Below are 20,726 nucleotides of genomic sequence, written 5' to 3'. Positions count from 1 at the left end.
GTAGTATGTTTCATAATGAGGTTGCTAACTGAGCTACAGAAAGCAGGAGGAGGAAGACATAGATGCCATCAACTCAAGCAATCTACAAATACTGCTGGTTATTTTTGTTTTATGACAAGAGTTGTTTCTGAACGGACAACCACGAGCTACCACCACCACCAGCAGCGCCCCGAAAACCGGAACTGGCCTCAAATGTACCTTTAATTCTTTTGCTCTGTCCCCACGCCCTCTGCAACTTTTGTTCTCCAACAGTACTTGTTCCGGTATGAAACCTGGCAAATAGCAAAAATCTTGAAACAAGAAGAGAGTGAGAGAGCGGAGAGAAAAGGGAGGGAGGGAAGGAGAGAGAGGAGGGGAAGAGGAGGAGGGGGGAGAGAAAGTGGTGGGGGAGAGAGAGAGAGAAAGGAGGTGGGGAGAGAGAGAGGGAAGAAGACAGAAGAGAGGGAGGGAGGAAGAGGGAGAGAGGGGGACGGCGATGGGGAGAAGGGAGGAGGGAGGGAGGGAGAGAAAGAGAGAGAGAGAGAGAAACATATTCTGCCACCCTCCTGGCTAACTGAAATGCTTGTTCCCGAGATTACAGTAATTACTGCCCCAGCATGAGTTCCATACAAGCGCTAAATGAAACAGCACATCAATTAAAAAATAAACACTCCATTCCAGGAGAAAGACAGCCCCCTGGGACGCCCTAACAAGCGTAAATGAACCTGCCAGGCCGCCGGCCCGGGCCGCCCGCAGCCCCCCTCCCGGCCCGTCTTAAGGTGGCGGCGGAGCCGGCGGGGGCAGCGTTCGCTGGCGGTGGCCCAAGCGGCTGCTAAAAGCAGCCCGGGTCCGGCTCCGGCCTCGTGCAGAGCGCAGATACGTGTCCCGGAGTCCGCGCCAGAGCGCAGCGCCGCCTCCCACCAGAGAAAAGGAGGCTCTGGCAAAAGCATGTGAACTTGGGATGGATGAATAGACGTCCGGAAAGAACGAAGGGAAGACAGGGAATCCAGCCCCAGAGTTTCCAGTCTGTCCTATTTATAAGTTTCGAGGTTTGTTTTGAATTTTAGAAAGAAATTGAATGATTTTTTCCTAAGAAAGCACGGCGTCTCGGGGCTTTCTATATTTTATCTCACCTAATTATCAAAGCCCCCTTGGAGATCTGTGCTATGATCACCCAACTCTCTAGGTTGGGGAAACTGAGGATCCCCCAGGTCACGCAGCGGAGGCTGGAGGAGAGTCTCAGGCGGGCATTTGTCCCCCGCGCCCCTCGCGCGCCCAAGGCTGGGCTCCGGGGCATCTCACCCGGGCCGTCCCGGGTCCAGCCCCAGTTTAGAATGACTCCACACCCCCCACATCTCCAAGTCTCAGAAACCATCTTTCTGAGAACCCCAAGGAGGACACCCTTTCCCGGGTCTTCTGCAGCGCCGAGCTCTGGCAGGCCTCCCCGGCACTCGCCTGCTGCGAGACCTTCCCGCCAACCCGAGGAGCGCGAGACCCCAGCCGCCCGCAGATCACCCGCATTCGCGGAGGGTGGCAGCAGGGGCTCGGCTGGTTTGAAACGCGCCGGGGAGGAGCGCGCTGCACCAAACCCCGTCCCTGTCCCCAAGGGCAGACTCGGGGTAAGGGGACCAAGACCTCAGACGCACTCAGCGCCATGGGAACAGCCATGGCCAACACTTTCTCTGCGGTCAATCCCAAGGTTACCAAAACTCTCCATCCGCAGAGAGCGCGCACATCAGTGCGGACACTCGGGGACTGCCTTAAGAAAGGCTGAGCCCTGGGAGCGCGTGGACTCCGCCCTGCCGCCCGGCGATTGGCTCGTGGGGCTGGGGGCGGAGACCGAGTCCGCGCTGTATAAATATTCATGAGCCGGCCGCGCGGCGCGAGTGGGGCTGGAGCCGGGAAGTTGGGCGAAGGGCGCTGCTCCCGCCGAGAAGGAGGCGGCGGCTGGGCGCGGGCCGCGCCACTCAGGTGTCCTCTCCGCCTTCCGGTTTGGATTTGCTCCTGGGTGTCCAGCAGGAAGGAGACTGTGTGCACCTCGCCCGACTGCGGCCGGAGCGCGGCGCTGACTTTTCCCGGCGGCGGGGGTCCGTCTGTCCCGGCGGCGGACGGACGAAGGACGGACGCCGGAGAAAGAGGGCGGCGGCCTGGGCCGAGGCGGGTCCCCAACTCCGGTGGCTGCGGCGGCGCGGCCTTGGGGGCGGGCATGAGCCCCCGGGGGCCGAGTGGTGGCCGCCAGGGCTGACCCGGCGCGGCGAGCGGCCCGGCCCAGCCATCTTGACTGCGCACCGCGGCCCGAGAGGAAACTTGCGGCGCCTCCGCCCTCTCTGCCCGGCGGAGTCACCGCCGCCCGGCGGCGGGGAGAAGTGGTCGGGCGCGCGGAGAGGAGGCGAGCGAGCGCGGGACGATGAGCCGAGGCCCGGCTGCTCTGCGCCGGGAGGGCTGAGCGCGACCCGGGGCGAGCAGAGCGAACCTTCGGACTGTGGCGCGCGCCTGCAGCCGCCTTCAAACCCCCGGAGCGGCGGCAAGGAGTGCGGAAGGGCCCTGCCCAGGCTGCGGGCCGCGCCGCTGCGGACGCGCCCGTAGAAGGGGTTAGATATCGGCAGACCCCCCTTCCCGGGCGAAGCATAAGGGAGACCCCAGATCACCCACTGTCCCCGTCTGCGGCTCTCTCGTGGGCCCGCCCCCGGCACCCCTCTGCGCGCCGCCTGGAGGGCGAGGGCACCGGGCCGAGGCGCACAGCATGGAGTGGGGTTACCTGTTGGAAGTGACCTCGCTGCTGGCCGCCTTGGCGCTGCTGCAGCGCTCTAGCGGCGCGGCGGCCGCCTCGGCCAAGGAGCTGGCATGCCAAGAGATCACCGTGCCGCTGTGTAAGGGCATCGGCTACAACTACACCTACATGCCCAACCAGTTCAACCACGACACGCAGGACGAGGCGGGCCTGGAGGTGCACCAGTTCTGGCCACTGGTGGAGATCCAGTGCTCGCCCGATCTCAAGTTCTTCCTGTGCAGCATGTACACGCCCATCTGCTTGGAGGACTACAAGAAGCCGCTGCCGCCCTGCCGCTCGGTGTGCGAGCGCGCCAAGGCCGGCTGCGCGCCGCTCATGCGCCAGTACGGCTTCGCCTGGCCCGACCGCATGCGCTGCGACCGGCTGCCCGAGCAGGGCAACCCTGATACGCTGTGCATGGACTACAACCGCACCGACCTCACCACAGCCGCGCCCAGCCCGCCGCGCCGCCTGCCGCCGCCGCCGCCGCCCGGCGAGCAGCCGCCTTCGGGCAGCGGCCACGGCCGCCCGCCGGGAGCCAGGCCCCCGCACCGCGGCGGCGGCAGGGGCGGTGGCGGCGGGGACGCGGCGGCGCCCCCAGCTCGCGGCGGCGGCGGTGGCGGGAAGGCGCGGCCCCCTGGCGGCGGCGCGGCTCCCTGCGAGCCCGGGTGCCAGTGCCGCGCGCCCATGGTGAGCGTGTCCAGCGAGCGCCACCCGCTCTACAACCGCGTCAAGACAGGCCAGATCGCTAACTGCGCGCTGCCCTGCCACAACCCCTTTTTCAGCCAGGACGAGCGCGCCTTCACCGTCTTCTGGATCGGCCTGTGGTCGGTGCTCTGCTTCGTGTCCACCTTCGCCACCGTCTCCACTTTCCTCATCGACATGGAGCGCTTCAAGTACCCGGAGCGGCCCATCATCTTCCTCTCGGCCTGCTACCTCTTCGTGTCGGTGGGCTACCTAGTGCGCCTGGTGGCGGGCCACGAGAAGGTGGCATGCAGCGGTGGCGCGCCGGGCGCGGGGGGCGCTGGGGGCGCGGGCAGCGCGGCGGCTGGCGCGGGCGCGGCGGGCGCGGGCGCGGGCGGCCCGGGCGGGCGCGGCGAGTACGAGGAGCTGGGCGCGGTGGAGCAGCACGTGCGCTACGAGACCACCGGCCCCGCGCTGTGCACCGTGGTCTTCTTGCTGGTCTACTTCTTCGGCATGGCCAGCTCCATCTGGTGGGTGATCTTGTCGCTCACGTGGTTCCTGGCGGCTGGTATGAAGTGGGGCAACGAAGCCATCGCCGGCTACTCGCAGTACTTCCACCTGGCCGCGTGGCTTGTGCCCAGCGTCAAGTCCATCGCGGTGCTGGCGCTCAGCTCGGTGGACGGCGACCCGGTGGCGGGCATCTGCTACGTAGGCAACCAGAGCCTGGACAACCTGCGCGGCTTCGTGCTGGCGCCGCTGGTCATCTACCTCTTCATCGGCACCATGTTCCTGCTGGCCGGCTTCGTGTCCCTCTTCCGCATCCGCTCGGTCATCAAGCAACAGGACGGCCCCACCAAGACGCACAAGCTGGAGAAGCTGATGATCCGCCTGGGCCTGTTCACCGTGCTCTACACCGTGCCTGCCGCGGTGGTGGTCGCCTGCCTCTTCTACGAGCAGCACAACCGCCCGCGCTGGGAGGCCACGCACAACTGCCCGTGCCTGCGGGACCTGCAGCCCGACCAGGCACGCAGGCCCGACTACGCCGTCTTCATGCTCAAGTACTTCATGTGCCTAGTGGTGGGCATCACTTCGGGCGTGTGGGTCTGGTCCGGCAAGACGCTGGAGTCCTGGCGCTCCCTGTGCACCCGCTGCTGCTGGGCCAGCAAGGGAGCCGCGGGGGGCGGGGGCGCGGGCGCCACGGCCGCGGGGGGTGGCGGCGGGCCGGGGGGCGTCGGCGGCGGGGGACCCGGCGGCGGCGGGGGCTCCCTCTACAGCGACGTCAGCACCGGCCTGACGTGGCGGTCGGGCACGGCCAGCTCCGTGTCTTATCCAAAGCAGATGCCATTGTCCCAGGTCTGAGCGGAGGGGAGGGGGCGCCCAGGAGGGGTGGGGAGGGGGGCGAGGAGACCCAAGTGCAGCGAAGGGACACTTGATGGGCTGAGGTTCCCACCCCTTCACAGTGTTGATTGCTATTAGCATGATAATGAACTCTTAATGGTATCCATTAGCTGGGACTTAAATGACTCACTTAGAACAAAGTACCTGGCATTGAAGCCTCCCAGACCCAGCCCCTTTTCCTCCATTGATGTGCGGGGAGCTCCTCCCGCCACGCGTTAATTTCTGTTGGCTGAGGAGGGTGGACTCTGCGGCGTTTCCAGAACCCGAGGTTTGGAGCCCTCCCTGGCTGCACTTGGCTGGGTTTGCAGTCAGATACACAGATTTCACCTGGGAGAACCTCTTTTTCTCCCTCGACTCTTCCTAAGTAAACTCCCACCCCTGACTTACCCTGGAGGAGGGGTGACTGCGACCTGATGGGATTGCACGGTTTGGGTATTCTTAATGACCAGGCAAATGCCTTAAGTAAACAAACAAGAAATGTCTTAATTGTACACCCCAAGTAAATACGGGTTTCTTACATTAGAGGATGTATTTATATAATTATTTGTTAAATTGTAAAAAAAAAAAAAAAATGTGTAAAATATGTATATATCCAAAGATATAGTGTGTACATTTTTTTGTAAAAAGTTTAGAGGCTTACCCCTGTAAGAACAGATATAAGTATTCTATTTTGTCAATAAAATGACTTTTGATAAATGATTTAACCATTGCCCTCTCCCCCGCCTCTTCTGAGCTGTCACCTTTAAAGTGCTTGCTAAGGATGCATGGGGAAAATGGACATTTTCTGGCTTGTCATTCTGTACACTGACCTTAGGCATGGAGATAATTACTTTTGTTAAACTCTAGTTCTTAAGTTGTTAGCCAAGTAAATATCATTGTTGAACTGAAATCAAAATTGAGTTTTTGCACCTTCCCCAAAGACGGTGTTTTCATGGGAGCTTTTTTCTGATCCATGGATAACAACTCTCACCTTAGTGGATGTAAATGGAACTTCTGCAAGGCAGTAATTCCCCTTAGGCCTTGTTATTTATCCTGCATGGTATCACTAAAGGTTTCAAAACCCTGCATTCATTTCTGGAGTCCGTGATTTTGAAAGCACCTGGTGTTCCAGGGAGGGAACGCATTGCTGAGGTGTAGAAGTTAATGTTTTAAACTATAGCTCACCCTTCACAGTAGAAGTCACTTGACAATCTGGTAGGGGAGCAGGCGCTCTTCAATGGATTAACGGGTTAACATCTTAATAACCTTCAGTGCTTGTGTATACCAAATGTGCTGCTTTTCCTAGAGAAAAAGCTATTGTTCCTCTGTCAAGACTAAGCTAATTTATTTGAGCAGAAGGCTGTTGAATTAGCAGAAGAATGCTTCGGCAATTGTTGAACTTTTTACCTGTCTGCCCAGTGGCTCAGCACATCATTCCTTTAAGAGGAGCTAAATGAATAGGGTTAATCTGTAGGGAACTTGGTCTTTTGAGTTTGAAAAACTTTGATCTTTTCTCCTCTGCAAATGTGCTGTATAGTCTGAAGTTTCTTTCCCTGCTGCCTATCTCCTCTTAGTGCAGACCAATTGGCCACCGCGGAGCCTTAAAGTTCTTCCATTAAAGGGATGTGGGACTTTTACTTTAAAAAGGAGAGAGAGCGCGAGAGAGGAAGACTTGTAACAGTTAGTGAAGACCGGAGGCACAAGTGCTCAGCCTTTTAAACAGCTTTTCCCGGCATTGTTAGCCAGCCTGCAGGCAGCTAGGCATGGGTTGAAGCTTTATAGAAAAGGGCTCTGAATGCCCCACAGGTGGTCTGCGCACATAATCCCCCAATTTAAAGCGTTTTCCTTTGCTGGACAATTGCATTACAAAACTCCCTTCTTTTTCGCTCCTAATTGAACCAATGAACTATTATAAACTACAAGTTTTTCTTAAAAAAAATCGCCAGTGCCTAAATTCTATTGACTAAATTCTAGCAAGTTTTCCAACTGAACCTTTTAAGGCACCGGAAGTAAAAGCTGCTTAAGCAGACGTTTCTGTTTTGCGGATATTTTTATTCTTTATGCTTGTTATTTTCTGACAGATTAGCAATAATTTAAAAGTAATTGGTAAGATTGTGTGTTAGTACTGAAAAGATAGCCCCAGGTCCCTTATTAACCTGTCAATCAAGATAAGAAATGGGCAGCTACCCTGCTAATGATGGGGCATCAATCATTGTGGGATGGGAGGGGCTTTGTTCTGCACATCCTGCTAAAATGTTTGTTCTCCTTACTTTACCTAATAGGAATCTTTAGTAGTTAAAAATTTAATAGAGTGGACACTACTTACTTGGCCGATCTTTCTCATGTAAGAGGCTTCGCATAGGATCTCCATGGTAGTAACATTTTGCAGATCCTTTTCAGAGTAAGTCTCGGTGTTAATTAAGTTAGATATGCAATTAGAACCCCTCCTTTAGCTATCATGCCAATCTTATTTTTTAAAGCCAGAGACACTGTAAAAGTGTTCACCTCTCCAGTAGTTTTACTCATTAAAGAATTATTATTTTGTAACTTAGGTACCTATCAGTGGCCTACATCTAACCCACGTGTTGACTCATGTACTATAGTGTACATATGCCAGCCATAAACTTTATATATTCAGTTATAAAGTAGAATTTTGAGAGCAGATCCCAAAGTCTTTACCACATATGAAGGATGGGGAGAAAGTACAAGACACAAGTTAGCATGTTGGCTTTCTCATGTAGCAGTATTGTCATTATTGACACATTTTCAACTATATAACACAGTGGGAAAATGTCCAGCTTTGAAGCTTTTTACCTTATTCTTCAATATATCATTATAAAATGCTATATTTGATAACTCAAGATCTATGTGTGTTCAATCTAAGCGAGCTTATTTGACAGACAAAAAACCCAATTTAAATTCTGAGGACAGTTCTCAATAAAAAGACCTGCATCTGTAATCATTAGAGACTGATTTTAGAGATGGTATTAAGACATAAGTGCTGGTTCTTTGCCTTTAAAGCTAAAACTTGAGTTGCATATTTGCCAATACTCCGATGGTATCTACTAAGGGAACAAAACCCCAAAATTGATTTTAGGGTGGAAGAAAGAAACAAGAGTCTCTATCTGGCCAATTGCATTAGACAAATGAACAACCCTGTGTGCTACACAGGTGTGTCTTTAATTACGTAAAACGAGTGTTAGTTTTTCAAAATCTTGTCATATTGGGAGAGGGGTTGATGTGGATGCTGTGTGGCTAGAAGATCAAGTCTAACATGATTAAAACCATTACTAAAGCCAAAGCTCATTAAAATTGCTTGTGGGAGAAGTTATCTGAAACACTTTCTTTTTGCTTTATAATAAATGCAATTTGAAAGTACCATGAAACAGAAGGGAAAAAAGTTTATAAGAAAGTTTAAGGAGTAAACCATGGCACATTACAGTTTCTTAATTGCAGGTGCCTGTAATACTTCAGAGTTTGGGCAAAGAGAGTGAGATTGTCTTGCCAAAAGAAAACCAGGAGCAGTTGCAGAGCACAGGATGCAATTTAAAGTGTAGGTGCAAACGTTCTGTTGAGACATAAAAAGCGAATCAGTGCAAGTGTCTATCCGCTTTCCACATTTGATACTATACTGCCATCTCATGGTAGTACAGGGTCCCAGAACCAGGAAGTTAGGGAGATTCCTTCATTCAATTCATTCATTCAAAAATAGCACACAGAGAGCTAGCCCAGGCACAGGCACAGCCTCCGCCCAGAGGACCTGCAAACATTTTGTATTCATAATTCTGAATCCTTTCTCTGAAGCGCTCCAAAATTGCATCAGTGCACACTGAAGTTTAAGGACCCACAAGACATTCCCGCCACACAGTGATAATACTTTTATTAACTTTAATTGCATTAAGTCCCCCATATAACCATTATGCTAAAAATGTAATTAAGCTGCATTAAATTCCAAGAGTATATCTTTTTTAAATTAGCTTCTGAGTTACTTTTATTTAAAGAATGGGATGCTTACCAAAGATCCACCATATCAAAGCTTTCATGGAAGAAAGAATGAATAATAAACAGTATTTTGAGGTGGGATGTGGTTGGCTTGCTTAATTAAATGTGCCGCTTTACAATTTCTCATGTAGAGGTCAACCTCTGAGTCCAGGGAACGCCTGTCAGTGCTGCACGTGAGTGCTGTTAGGGTGAGCAAGATGCAGGCCATCTCATTTTACCTAGCCGGGTGTTCATGGAAACACACCAAGGAGTAGAAACTTCATTGGAAAACAAGGTTGGTAAGCATCTGCAAAACAAGGTTGGTGAGCATCTGCATTGGAATGCTGGAGCCTTCGGGAAGGAAGACGACACAGCACTGAGATGTAGGAAGAGCAGGATCTTAAAGAAGGATGAGCAGGGCCAGGAGAGGTGGCTCACGCCTGTAATCCCAGCACTTTGGGAGGCTGAGGCAGGCGGATCACCTGAGGTCAGGAGTTTGAGACCAGCCTGGCCAACATGGTGAAACCCTGTCTCTACTAAAAATACAAAAATTAGCTGGACGTGGTGGCTGGCACCTGTAATCCCAGCTACTCGGGAGACTGAGGCAGGAGAATCGCTTGAACCCAGGAGGCAGAGGCTGCAGTGAGCCGAGATCACACCAGTGCACTCCAGCCTGGATGACAGAGCAAGAATTTGCCAAAAAAAAAAAAAAAAACAAAAAACCAGATGAGCAGAGAAATGAGGTTTCTGAGGACTAGAATGTCTAGTGGGGATGGGAGGGAAGGAGAAGACTGTGACCAAGGACCACATACGATCTTCGAGGACTTGTAGAGTTCAGAGGCCCCGGGGCAAAACCTGCAGCATTAGGGAAATGTGGAATCTCAGATCTCTCTTACTGAATCAGAAACTGCATTTTAACAAGATCCCCAAGCTTCACAGGCATACTGAAGGGTAGGAAGGTCTAGCACACCGTCCCACATTTCACTGGTTAGAAAACAAGCCCAAAACAACTGTACTTGCTGAACATCACACAGTCAGGAGCACAGCTGGGCCTAGAAGCCACCAAGCCTACTTGTCACTCCTGTCTCTGTAGATCTTTTCCAGCTGTCCCACTCTTCGTGTAAACCTCTGAGGCCACCACAAGGTGCATTCAGGCTGGGTGTGGTGGCTCACACCTGTAATCCCAACACTTTGGAAGGCCAAGATAGGAGGATCATTAGAGGCCCGGAGTTCAAGACCAGCTTGGGTAATATAATGAGACTCCATCTTTATAAAAAATAAAAAGCCGGGTGTGGTAATGTATGCCTGTAGTCCCTTGGGAGGCTGAGACAGGAGAATCGCTTGAGTCCAAGAGTTCAAGCCTGCAGTAAGCTATGAACGTGCTACTGCACTCCAGCGTGAGCAATAAAGAGTCTATCTCAAAAAAAAAATGCATTCATAGCTGATACAGCAACTTACCAGGGCTGTGTTTACCTGGTTACAGAATCATAGCAGAGTTTTCCCACGGTTTGGTGGTGGCCTACACAGGAAATGTGAACGCCCACCCTTCAGAGGCAAGAGGAGCACTGTGGAAAGGCTTGCCTCTAGGGACCCTGGCCAACTTAGGCCAGCTCACCTGCCTTTTGCCTTCTACAGCCACAATGTTCCAATAGATTCCATATTTAAGAGTCTGTGTTCTGGCTTAGTGAGAAGGCACAGTGACTGGGAGTGATATGGTTTGGTTCTGTGTCCCCACCCTAATCTCGTTTTGAATTGTAATCCCCACATGTCAAGGGAGGAACCTAGTGGGGGGTGACTGGATCATGGGGATGGATTCCCCTCCTTGATGTTTCGATAGTGAGTTTTCAAGTGGTCTTGTTGTTTGATAAGTGTCTGGCACTTCCCCCTTTCTCTCTCTCTCGTTCTCCTGCAACCGTGTAAGATGTGTCTGCTTCCCCTTCACCTTCCACCCATACCATGATTTTAAGTTTCCTGAGGCTTCCCCAGCCATGCGGAGCTGTGAGTCAATTACACCTCTTTTCTTTATCAATGACCCAGTCTCAGGGAGTATTTTTATAGCAGTGTGAGAGCAGACTAATAGAGGGAGGGAGGGAGGAAGGGCTTCTGTTACTGATCGACTTCACATGGGGAGAGGGGTCAGATGTGGAACGTGTTGGCCCTGGCTGGCAGAGGCCTGAGAGCCCTTCAGGGACAGCCTGGCCTTGGCCAGGCAGAAGGAGAAACAGCAGAACCACTTTGCAGTGAAGGCCAGTGCAGGGATCAGGGAGAGAGAAGGGCTTAGGGAACCCAAGAGAATGTCCTAGAAATCTCTGCAATGACAAAGCAACCTAAGGAAGAGCTTGGCTGGCCTCACGCCACAGGCTGCGCCCGGGAGGGGGCCAAGAGCATGGGTGGCAGTCGAAAAGGTCAGCCAGTAGCCAGAGAAGGGTGGAAAGGAAGCATTGCCCTGGGGCAAAAGGCAAAGTTAGGATCAATGTTAGCGAAACAACCCAAGTTGGATAGCTTTCTGAATCTGGGGCACAGCCATTCTTCACAGGGGACAAAAGCGTGCTTTTATAGCACCATGTTTGTCATGCAGGTGAATCCTACACTGATTTAAATTAGAAAACCAATTTCTAACATTTTCCCCCCTAACAAGACCATTTTTAATTAACTAGCACTCCAGCAGTAGTTCTTACCCTGCTTACATGTTAGAAGCACTTTGGATGTTTTCTTTTTTTTATCATTACCAATGCTCATGTTGTACCCCAGACCAATAGAATCAGAATTTTGGGGGGTGCCAGCTGAGAATTCAAAGTTTTCTAAAACTTCCCCAGGCAATTCCCATGTGCAGCCAGAGTTGAAATGTAATTGAATGTGGTATTATCATCTAAAGTGAAATATATATAGATATAGATCTAGATATACAGATGTATTTATAGATATATAAATCTATAGGTCTGTAGACATATAGATCTATATAGATATATAGAAACAGAAATTAGCTAGCAAACCAGCTATTGTCATCTAACTTAACTAAACAAAAGCAGTTATTTTTTTCTTTTTGTCACCCTGAGAGGTATTTGGGAGATGACAGGAGTGCCCTCACCTGGCCCCAAGAAAGAACTTCTCACTAAACAGTTTTTGATAACTGCTTTTTCACCTATAAGGAAATAAAGAATTGTGCACATAGGGTATGATTCTATTAAACTAGAAATTAAACCCAACCTGTGAAGTTAGGAGAAATCAATAAGGTGGATGTGTTAGTTAGTAAAGATATTCAAATATTATCTTCCTACCAAAAAGACACCTGCACTAATATGCTTATTGCAGCATTATTCACAATGGCAAAGACATAGAATCAACCTAGGTGCCCATCAACAGTGGACTGGATTTTTAAAATGTGGTACGCTATACATTGTGGAGTACTATGCAGCCACAAAAAGAAGAATGAAATCATGTCCTTTGCAGCAACATGGTTGCAGCAACATGGTTGCAGCTACAGGCCATGATCCTAAGTGAATTAACACAGGAACAGAATACCAAATACCACATGTTCTCACTTCTAAGGGGGAACTACACATTGGCTACATATGGACATAAAGACAGGAATTACAGACACTGGGGACTCCAAAAGGTGGGAGGGAAAAAGGAAGGCAAGATGAAAAACTTTCTATTGGGAATTATGTTCACTATTTGGGCAACAGGTTCAACAGAAGCTTAAACCTCACTATCACACAATATATCCATTGTAACAAACTGGCACATGTATTCCCTGAATCTAAAAAATAAAATAAAATAAAATAATAAAATATTCTCTTCTTGTTCAGTAGATGTTTATGTATTGAGACCAACTCAGCTGGAAACGAAACCTCAGTCTGCAGTGACCAAAGACAGGCCTGACTTTCTAAGACCGGGTCCAGGGTCGTATTGTAGCCCAGGAAGCAAGGGTCAAGCCAAAAGTGGGTCAGGGTCATCCTGAATGCATGTCAATACATGTGTCTTCACCTCACCTCTTTAAAAGGAACCTGATAGTACCTTACCTCATGCTGGCACATTGCTAAAGTTGTAGAATTATAGGATAGCATTCATTTGGTGCAGAAATCTGCTCTGTCTCTGGGTACCATACAAGAAGTTATGAGTCCTTAACCGAAGCCCCAGAAAGTGAAATCCACTTTCCCAAGTAAGTGCAGAGGTTTTCCTGACTCTGGGTGATGTATATGATGTTAGAGCTTCACCGCTACGTTCATCATTATTCTGTAAGAAAAAGCCCAAATAGAGGGTCCTAGATTGTTAAACCCACAACAGGGATGCAAACTTTGCACAATATCATCAAAAAACACCTCTTGGCCATACTCAGTGTGAGCCAAAAAGAAGCTAATAACTTAATCATTCTGGAAAATATCTCTTAATGAACACCATATTAACTTAATTAACTTAGAAAATCTCCAGGAAGTTACAGAAAGCCAGTAACAATGAGGGATTAAGAGAGCAGACTCAACCCCACTGCCTGGCTCCTTTAGTGAATGATCTTTGGCAAGTTACTCAGCCTCTGTTTCCCTCAGTTTCCTCCTTTGTAAAATGGGAATAAACAGTATCTATTTTATAGGGTTGTTGTGAGGATTAACTTCCGGTACAGATAAAATGCAAAGAACAGTGCCTGCCTGGATGAGTAAGTGCCAGGTGCCATCAATAAAGAGTTTGTTTTATCGGGCTAGGCATGGTGGCTCACGCATGTAATCCTAGCACTTTGGAAGACCGAGGCAGGTGGATCACTTGAGGCCAGGAGTTCAAGACCAGCCTGGCCAATATGGTGAAACCCCGTCTCCACTTAAAAAAAAAATCAAAAATTATCCAGGCATGGTGGTACATTCCTGTAATCCCAACTACTCAGGAGGGTGAAGCAGGATAATTACTTGAACCTGGAAGGCAGAGGTTGCAGTGAGCTGAGATGGTGCCACTGCACTCCAGCCTGGGCGACAGAGTGAGACTCATCTCAAAAAAAGAAAAAAAAAGTTTTTGTTTTATTGTATTAAATAAAAATGTTTCCATGTGCATTTTTGTTTTGTTTATTTAATTTTTATTGTGGTTAAAAAAAAAAAATACACAGGCCAGGTGTGGTGGCTCATGCCTGTAATCCCAGCACTTTTGGAGGCGGAGGCAGGCAGATCACCTGAGGTCGGAGTTTGAGACCAGCCTGGCCAACATAGGGAAACCCCGTCTCTACTAAAAATACAAAAATTAACCAGGCATGGTGGCAGGCAGCTGTAATCCCAGCTACTCAGGAGGCTGAGGCAGGAGAATCGCTTGAACCCAGGAGGTTGCAGTGAGCCGAGATGGTGCCACTGCACTCCAGCCTGGGCAACAAGAGTGAAACTCCATCTCAAAAAAAAACCACATAAACTTTATTTACTATCTTAACCATTTGTAAGTATATAGTTCTGTAGTGATAAGTGTATTTACATCGTGGTGAAATAGATCACCAGAACTTTTTCACCTTGCAAAACTGAAACTCCATATCCATTAAACAATTACTCCATTCCCCTTGCCCCCAACTTTTGAAAACCACCATTCTGCTTCCTGTCTCTGTGAATTTGACTACAATAGGTACCTCGTATAAGTGGAATCAGAGAGTATCTGTCTTTTTGTGACCAGCTTATTTCACTTAACATAATTTGCTCAGGTTCATCCGTGTTGTAGCATGAGTCAGAACTTCCTTCCTTTTTAAGGCTGAACAATGTTCCATTGTATGTGCATCCACATTTTACTTATCCTGTCATCCATGGATGGACATTCAAGTTGCTTCCACCTCTTGGCCATTGTAAATAGTGCTGCTATGAACATGGCTATGCAAATCTCTCTTCAAAGACCTTGCTTTCAATTCTTTTGGATATATACCCAGAAGTGGGATTCCTGGACCATATGATAGTTCCATTTTTAACTTTTTGAGGAACCACCATGCTGCTAATTATTATGTTGGTCCATTCATTCATTCATCTAACCATCCATCCACCCATTGATCCATGCATTCTTTACCCATTTATGCTCCTTAATTTCTATATCAATCAAAATAAGTTAGGTTTTGCTGCAATAACAAACAACTCCAAAATCTCAGAGGCTGAACACAACAAAAAATAATTTATGACTTTACATATGTCCGTGCATGTCAGTGAAGAGATTCTCTTCACCCTGGGCATTCAAAGATCCAATTTGACTAAAGTTAATCCTGGCATGTGTTTCCATAATCCTTGCATCAGTGGGGAAGGAATGTATCAATTCATGCACTGAATCTTAAAGCATCTGCCTGGAAAAGGCACATGTCATACCTACATGTGTCATTGGCCAAAGACCTACATATGTCATTGCCAAAGGAAGTCGTATAGGCATATGGCACCCCAAATGGTGCAGGAAACTAATCCTATCACTTGCCCAGGAAAAGAGAAACTGGAAGTATTTGTTAAAATGGCAATAATGATTTCCATAGTTCTCCACTCTAATACAGTCACATGTCCCCCCTCTCTCTGCCATAGTTACCTCTGCTTTCTACTGAAGGTAGTAAAGTAAAATATAAAAAGAACTAATGAAGGTCAAACTGCTGCACTCTTGCCCTTGTGTTTTATGAACCTGAAATCTTGTTAACTTTTCTGAACCTGATTTTCTTCATCTATGAAATGAGGCTAATAATTATTGGTCTGCCCTTCTCACATGAGTCTTCTAAGAAACAAATGACACAATTGAAATAAAAATAGTACATTTTAAACCTCTAGTTACAGGCCAAGCGTGATGGCCCAAACCTATAATTTGGGAGGCCATTTGGGAGGCTGAGGCAGGCAGATCACTTGAGCCCAGGAGTTTGAAACCAGCCTGGACAATATGGCAAAACCCCATCTCTAAAAAGAAAAAAAATACACAAATTAGTTGGTTGTCATGGTGCCTGCCTGTAGTCCCAACTACTTGGGAAGATGAGGTGGGAGGATCACCTGAGTCTGGAAGGTCAAGACTGCAGTGAGCTGAGATCACACCAGACTGCTCTCCAGCCTGGGAGATAGGCTGTCTCAAAAAATAAACAGATAAATTTCTAATTACAAAAAAAGAAGGCAATTCAAGATATTATACTGTTCAATGAGATGTCTGTGACTTCCAAAGTAGTCAGAATGGTTAAATATAAGTGCTTTAACCTACTCAAAAAATAAAATTTGTACTGTCTTTAAATTTGTGCTGTTCAAAAAACTCATCCATTCAATACATATTTGTTGAGCAAACTACTTTGCCCAAAGAACTGGGAATTACTTTCAGTGTCTCCATTGACTACCATAATGTGGGGGCGGGGGAACTTTAGGAGGACCCTACTCAGCTGTAGATACTTTCTTTGTGTGAAACTAACTGATCCATGGAGAAAATGAACATATGTAAAACTGAACAGTGAGAAAAGAGAAGCAAGAAAGAATAGAGAGGAAAGATTATGGGAAGAAAAGTTCAGACCGGCCAGGCATGGTGGCTCATGCCTGTAATCCCAACACTTAGGGAGGCCAAAGCAGGAGGATTGCTTGAGCCCAGGAATTTGAGACTAGCCTGGGCGACAAAGGGAGACCCCACCTCTACAAAAAAAATTTTAAAATTAGCTGGGTGTTGTGGTGTGTGCCTGTGGTCCCAGCTACTCAGGAGGCTGAGGTGGAAGGATTGCTTGAGCCCTGGAGGTCAAGGCTGCAGTGAGCTGTAATCACACCACTGCACTCCAGCCTGGGTCAAAGAGCAAGACCCTGTCTCAAAAAAAAAAGAAAAGTTCAGATGAGGTAAAAAATATTTTTAAAATCAGAATCTCAACAAAATGCTGCAGCCACATTAGCAATATTTCATCCATACACAGTTTTCGTATTTTAGGCTTGTAATTCTACATGCTGGAAAACTGTGTTTATGCTTTATAATTTTTATGCTGGAAAGTTGGATTTCATATGAAGGAAATGACTGAATCTGAAATACTCTAGGTTTAAAATGACTAAATCTGAAATACTCTAGGTTTAAAATGACTCACATATTCTTAAGATTAACAGAACCTTACACTGTATTACGATTGTGTATTTGCACTTCAAAATTCCCAAAGGATTTAGCAGTCTGAGACCAAAGATTGGATTTTTTCAAATCACACAGAAGCTTTTAAATCCAAGTTTAGTCTAATTAAAGGATGAATGTGGCGAATTCTGTGAAACTTTCCAACACCATCGTGTTGCGCCAACTCAAGAAGGATTAGTGCAAGACTCACACAGATGTTTCCAAATTCAATAAAGGAAGGGAGGGTCCGAAGTGAGTCAATAACCCAGTTTTCTAGGCCCCTGAAGTTACCAATTGAGCTTACTATAAGCTGTTCATTAGCTTGTGCGAGAAGTGTCAAGTTAATGACAAAAGGTGTTAATTCCATTTGGGTTATCAGCGGTGTCATTTCCCTAGCACAATCAAGATTTTATCAGAACAATTGGATGCCATTCCACTCTGTATTTCATGGGATTTCCAGATCTAAACTTTGCCTCTAAATCTACTATAATTGCTTCTAAATCTACTATTGGAGGCAGCCTACTGAACTTGGGCTGGGAACCAATTTGAGAAGCAGGTGAAGCATGTCTCTGGAGTAAACCCCGGCCCTCTTTCTGTGACCTCCTCTTAGGTGACTTCCATATTTCTCTCTCCGGTCCTGAGTGCTATTCTGTATCCTTTATTTACTGTGAAATGTGTTATTCATCTCTTTGCTAACCCATCCCATCAAGACTCCAAGAAAAGGAAAACAAAATACACATCCTGTCCACACCAGGCTTTCTGTGAGGTATAAAAAATATAATATAGAGAGTATGATTTATGGCCAAACACCGCCTAATAAGTAAAAATTCATTAAGAAAGGTTGGTGTTAGGCCGGGCACAGTGGCTCACCCCTGTAATCCCAAGGCAGGTGGATAATCTGAGGTCAGGAGTTCGAGACCAGCCTGGCCAACATGGCAAAACCCCGTCTCTACTAAAAATACAAAAATTGGCCAGGTGTGGTGGCATGCACTTGTAATCCCAGCTACTTGGGAAGCTGAGGCAGGAGAATCGTTTGAACCTGAGAGGAAGAGAGGTTTCAGTGAGCCGAGATCGCGCCACTGTGCTCCAGCCTCAGCAACAGAGTGAGACTCAGTCTTAAAAAAATTATTTAAAAAAAAAAGAAAAAAAGAAATGCTGGTGTTAGACAAATCAACAAGCAAAAAAAAATTTCATTAAAAAGTGGACAAATGACATGAACAGACATGTTTCAAAAGAAGACATATGTGCAACCAGCAAGCATATGAAAAAATGTTCAACATCACTAATCATTAGGGAAATGTAAATCAAAGCCACAGTGAGATACTATCTCACACCAGTCTGAATCATTATTACTAAAAAGTCAAAAAACAATAGATGCTGGTGAGGTTGCAGAGAAGAGAGAATGCTTCTACACTGCTGGTGGGAAGGTAAATTAGTTCAGCCAGTGTGGAAAGCAGTGTGGAGATTTCTCAGAGAACTTAATATAGAAATACCATTCGACCCAGCAATCTCATGAATGGGTATATACCCAGAGGAAAAAAGTCATCCTACCATAAAGCTACGGGCACACGCATGTTCATTGCAGCACTCTTCACAATAGCAAAGATATGGAATTAACCCAGATGCCCATCAACAGGGGATTAGATAAAGAAAATGTAATGCATATACACCGTGGAATACTAAGCAGCCATCAAAAAGAAAGAAATCATGTCCTTTGCAGCAACATGGATAGAGCTGGAGACCATTAACCTAAGCCAATTAATACATCAACAGAAAGCCATATTCCACATGTTCTCACTTTGAAATGGAAGCTAAACATTGAGTCCCCAAGGACACAAAGAGAGAAACAACATACGCCAAGGCCTACTTGAGGATGGAGGGTAGGAGGAAGGTTAGGATTGGAAAACTACCTTTTGGATATTATGTTGATTACCTGAATTGCAAAATTATCTGTACATCAAACCCCTACAACAGGCAATTTACCTGTGTAACAAATCTGCACATGTATCCCCGAACCTAAAATAAAAGTTAGAAAGAAAGAAAGAAGTGTTGGTGTCAGAAACACATCCAGGGTATTGGCAGAGTCTACCTGCCCAGGGAAGTTTTTCAACACCCCATTCATCCTACCACTGAGGAAGCTGCATAACTCCTTGACCTTGGCCTGACCTAAAGGAGTCTGCTGCACCTCTGATGGCCCCATTGGAGGTATGAAATTGTTGACATTTCAGTTAGTCCTGACTCGGGCCCTTTAGGCCCCTCTGATCGTACACTCACAAGGCAAACCACCATTCCCCCAAGTGTTCAAAGCCACCAGGCTCCATCCTGCACCCTAGCCAGCGTGCTGCTCCCCCAGCCTCTCTGCAACTCCAAACTCACCACCCTGAACCTCTGGTCCTTGATCTCCTCAAGCACAGGAGCCGCCTGTCCCCCTGTTCCCTGCCTGGGCTCCCTTCTCTGTCTCTCGCTGTCTCTTACACAAACTTGGTCTTTGTGACTCCAGTCTGTTCTCCTTTTCTTCCTCTTGCCTCTTTGGTGCCAACTCTTTCTCCCCTCCATCCCCATGAAGTCCACGCAAGCCCTCATTTCATATTCCCCCTCCTTTTGTCATCATTTCTCTAAGCTGTCATGCTCAACAGTGGGTAATTAGCTGACACAGGGAGGCCTTCTGCCCGCCTTCTTCCCAAGGCACTTGGATGGTAAAAGGGATCCCAGCTTGAAGACTTAATTCAAAACCTGAGTCGTTGGTGGGTAATGTTTTTTTTTTTTTTTTTTTTGAGCCAGAGTTTCGCTCTGCTACCCAGGCTGGAGTGCAGTGGTGTGATCTCGGCTCACTACAACCTCCATTTCCTGGGTTCAAGCAATTCTCCCACCTCAGCCTCCCAAGGAGCTGGAACTACAAGTGCCTTTCACCACACCTGGCTAATTTTGTATTTTTAGTAAAGATGGGATTTCACCATGTTGGCCAGGCTGGTCTCGAACTCTTGACCTCAAGTGATCCAAAGTGCTGGGATTACAGTCTTGAGCCACTGCGCACAGCTTTGGTGGGTAATTTCAAATACCAACCATAAGTGGGTCCTACCCAACTAGAAAAAAATTCCAAGAGTTACAGACATATCATTTCACACCTCTGTCTTAATGGCTTGTTAATGGAGGTTTTACATCACTTTTGGTATTTAAGTTCTATAAAAAGACAATGATATAGTTTGGAAGTTTGTCCCTTCCAAAACTCATGTTGAAATGGGGTCTCCAGTGTTGGAGGTGGGGCCTGGTGGCAGGTGTTTAGGTCATGGGGGTGGATCCCTCTTGAATGCCTTGGTGCCCCTCCATGGTAGTGAATGAGTTCTCGCTCTGCTCGTTCATGCTAGAGCTGGTTGTTTAAAGGACCCTGGCATCTCTTGCTTTCTCTCTTGCCCTGTGATGCACCTGCTTCCCTTTCATCTTCTGCCATGAGTGGAAGCCTCCTGAGGCTTTCCCAAAAGCAAATGCTGGCACCATGCTTCCTATACAGCTTGTAGAACCATGAGCCAAATAAGCCTTTTTTCCTTATAAACTACCCAGTTGCAAATGTTCCCTTATAGTAACACAAATGGACTAATACATGTAATTAACAAGGTTTAAGTTACTCATGCCCAGAGCAGATTCTGTGCGCGCTGGGGACCTGATAAAAGGACCAAGTGCATACAAACTTCTACACACTTGATAGGAAGAGAGAAGCACTGGATGCATTCTCAGCTTGTGAATCCTCTTATTATTACAAGATCAGAAGTTGGCAAAGGTAATCCATAAGCATCCTCTCTCTGTTCTTGGACGAGAAAAAAAGTGATGAAAAAGTCTTGAGCAAGCCAAGGGTTGATTAAGGTGTGGGAAGGGCTTTTCTCCCATCATAAGCCAAAAGCTTGCAAGGGGC

The 20,726-nt window shown here is 47.8% G+C and overlaps 1 protein-coding gene across 1 annotated transcript; it reads left to right on the top strand.

Moving 5' to 3' along the window:
• Window positions 1-2,722: 2,722 nt before the first annotated feature.
• Window positions 2,723-5,535, top strand: FZD8 (frizzled class receptor 8). Its single transcript, XM_054435247.1, has one exon. It carries the CDS (start codon window positions 2,723-2,725, stop codon window positions 4,790-4,792), a length of 2,070 nt encoding a protein of 689 aa, XP_054291222.1. The 3' UTR covers window positions 4,793-5,535.
• Window positions 5,536-20,726: the final 15,191 nt, after the last annotated feature.

The sequence above is a fragment of the Pongo pygmaeus genome, chromosome 8, assembly GCF_028885625.2.
Source record: "Pongo pygmaeus isolate AG05252 chromosome 8, NHGRI_mPonPyg2-v2.0_pri, whole genome shotgun sequence".
Lineage (NCBI taxonomy): Eukaryota > Metazoa > Chordata > Mammalia > Primates > Hominidae > Pongo > Pongo pygmaeus.
This window is presented reverse-complemented; position numbering and strand designations above follow the sequence as displayed.

Excerpts from the sequence above, each read along its gene's own strand:
- FZD8 (XM_054435247.1), top strand. The coding sequence starts at position 2,723 with ATGGAGTGGGGTTACCTGTTGGAAGTGACCTCGCTGCTGGCCGCCTTG.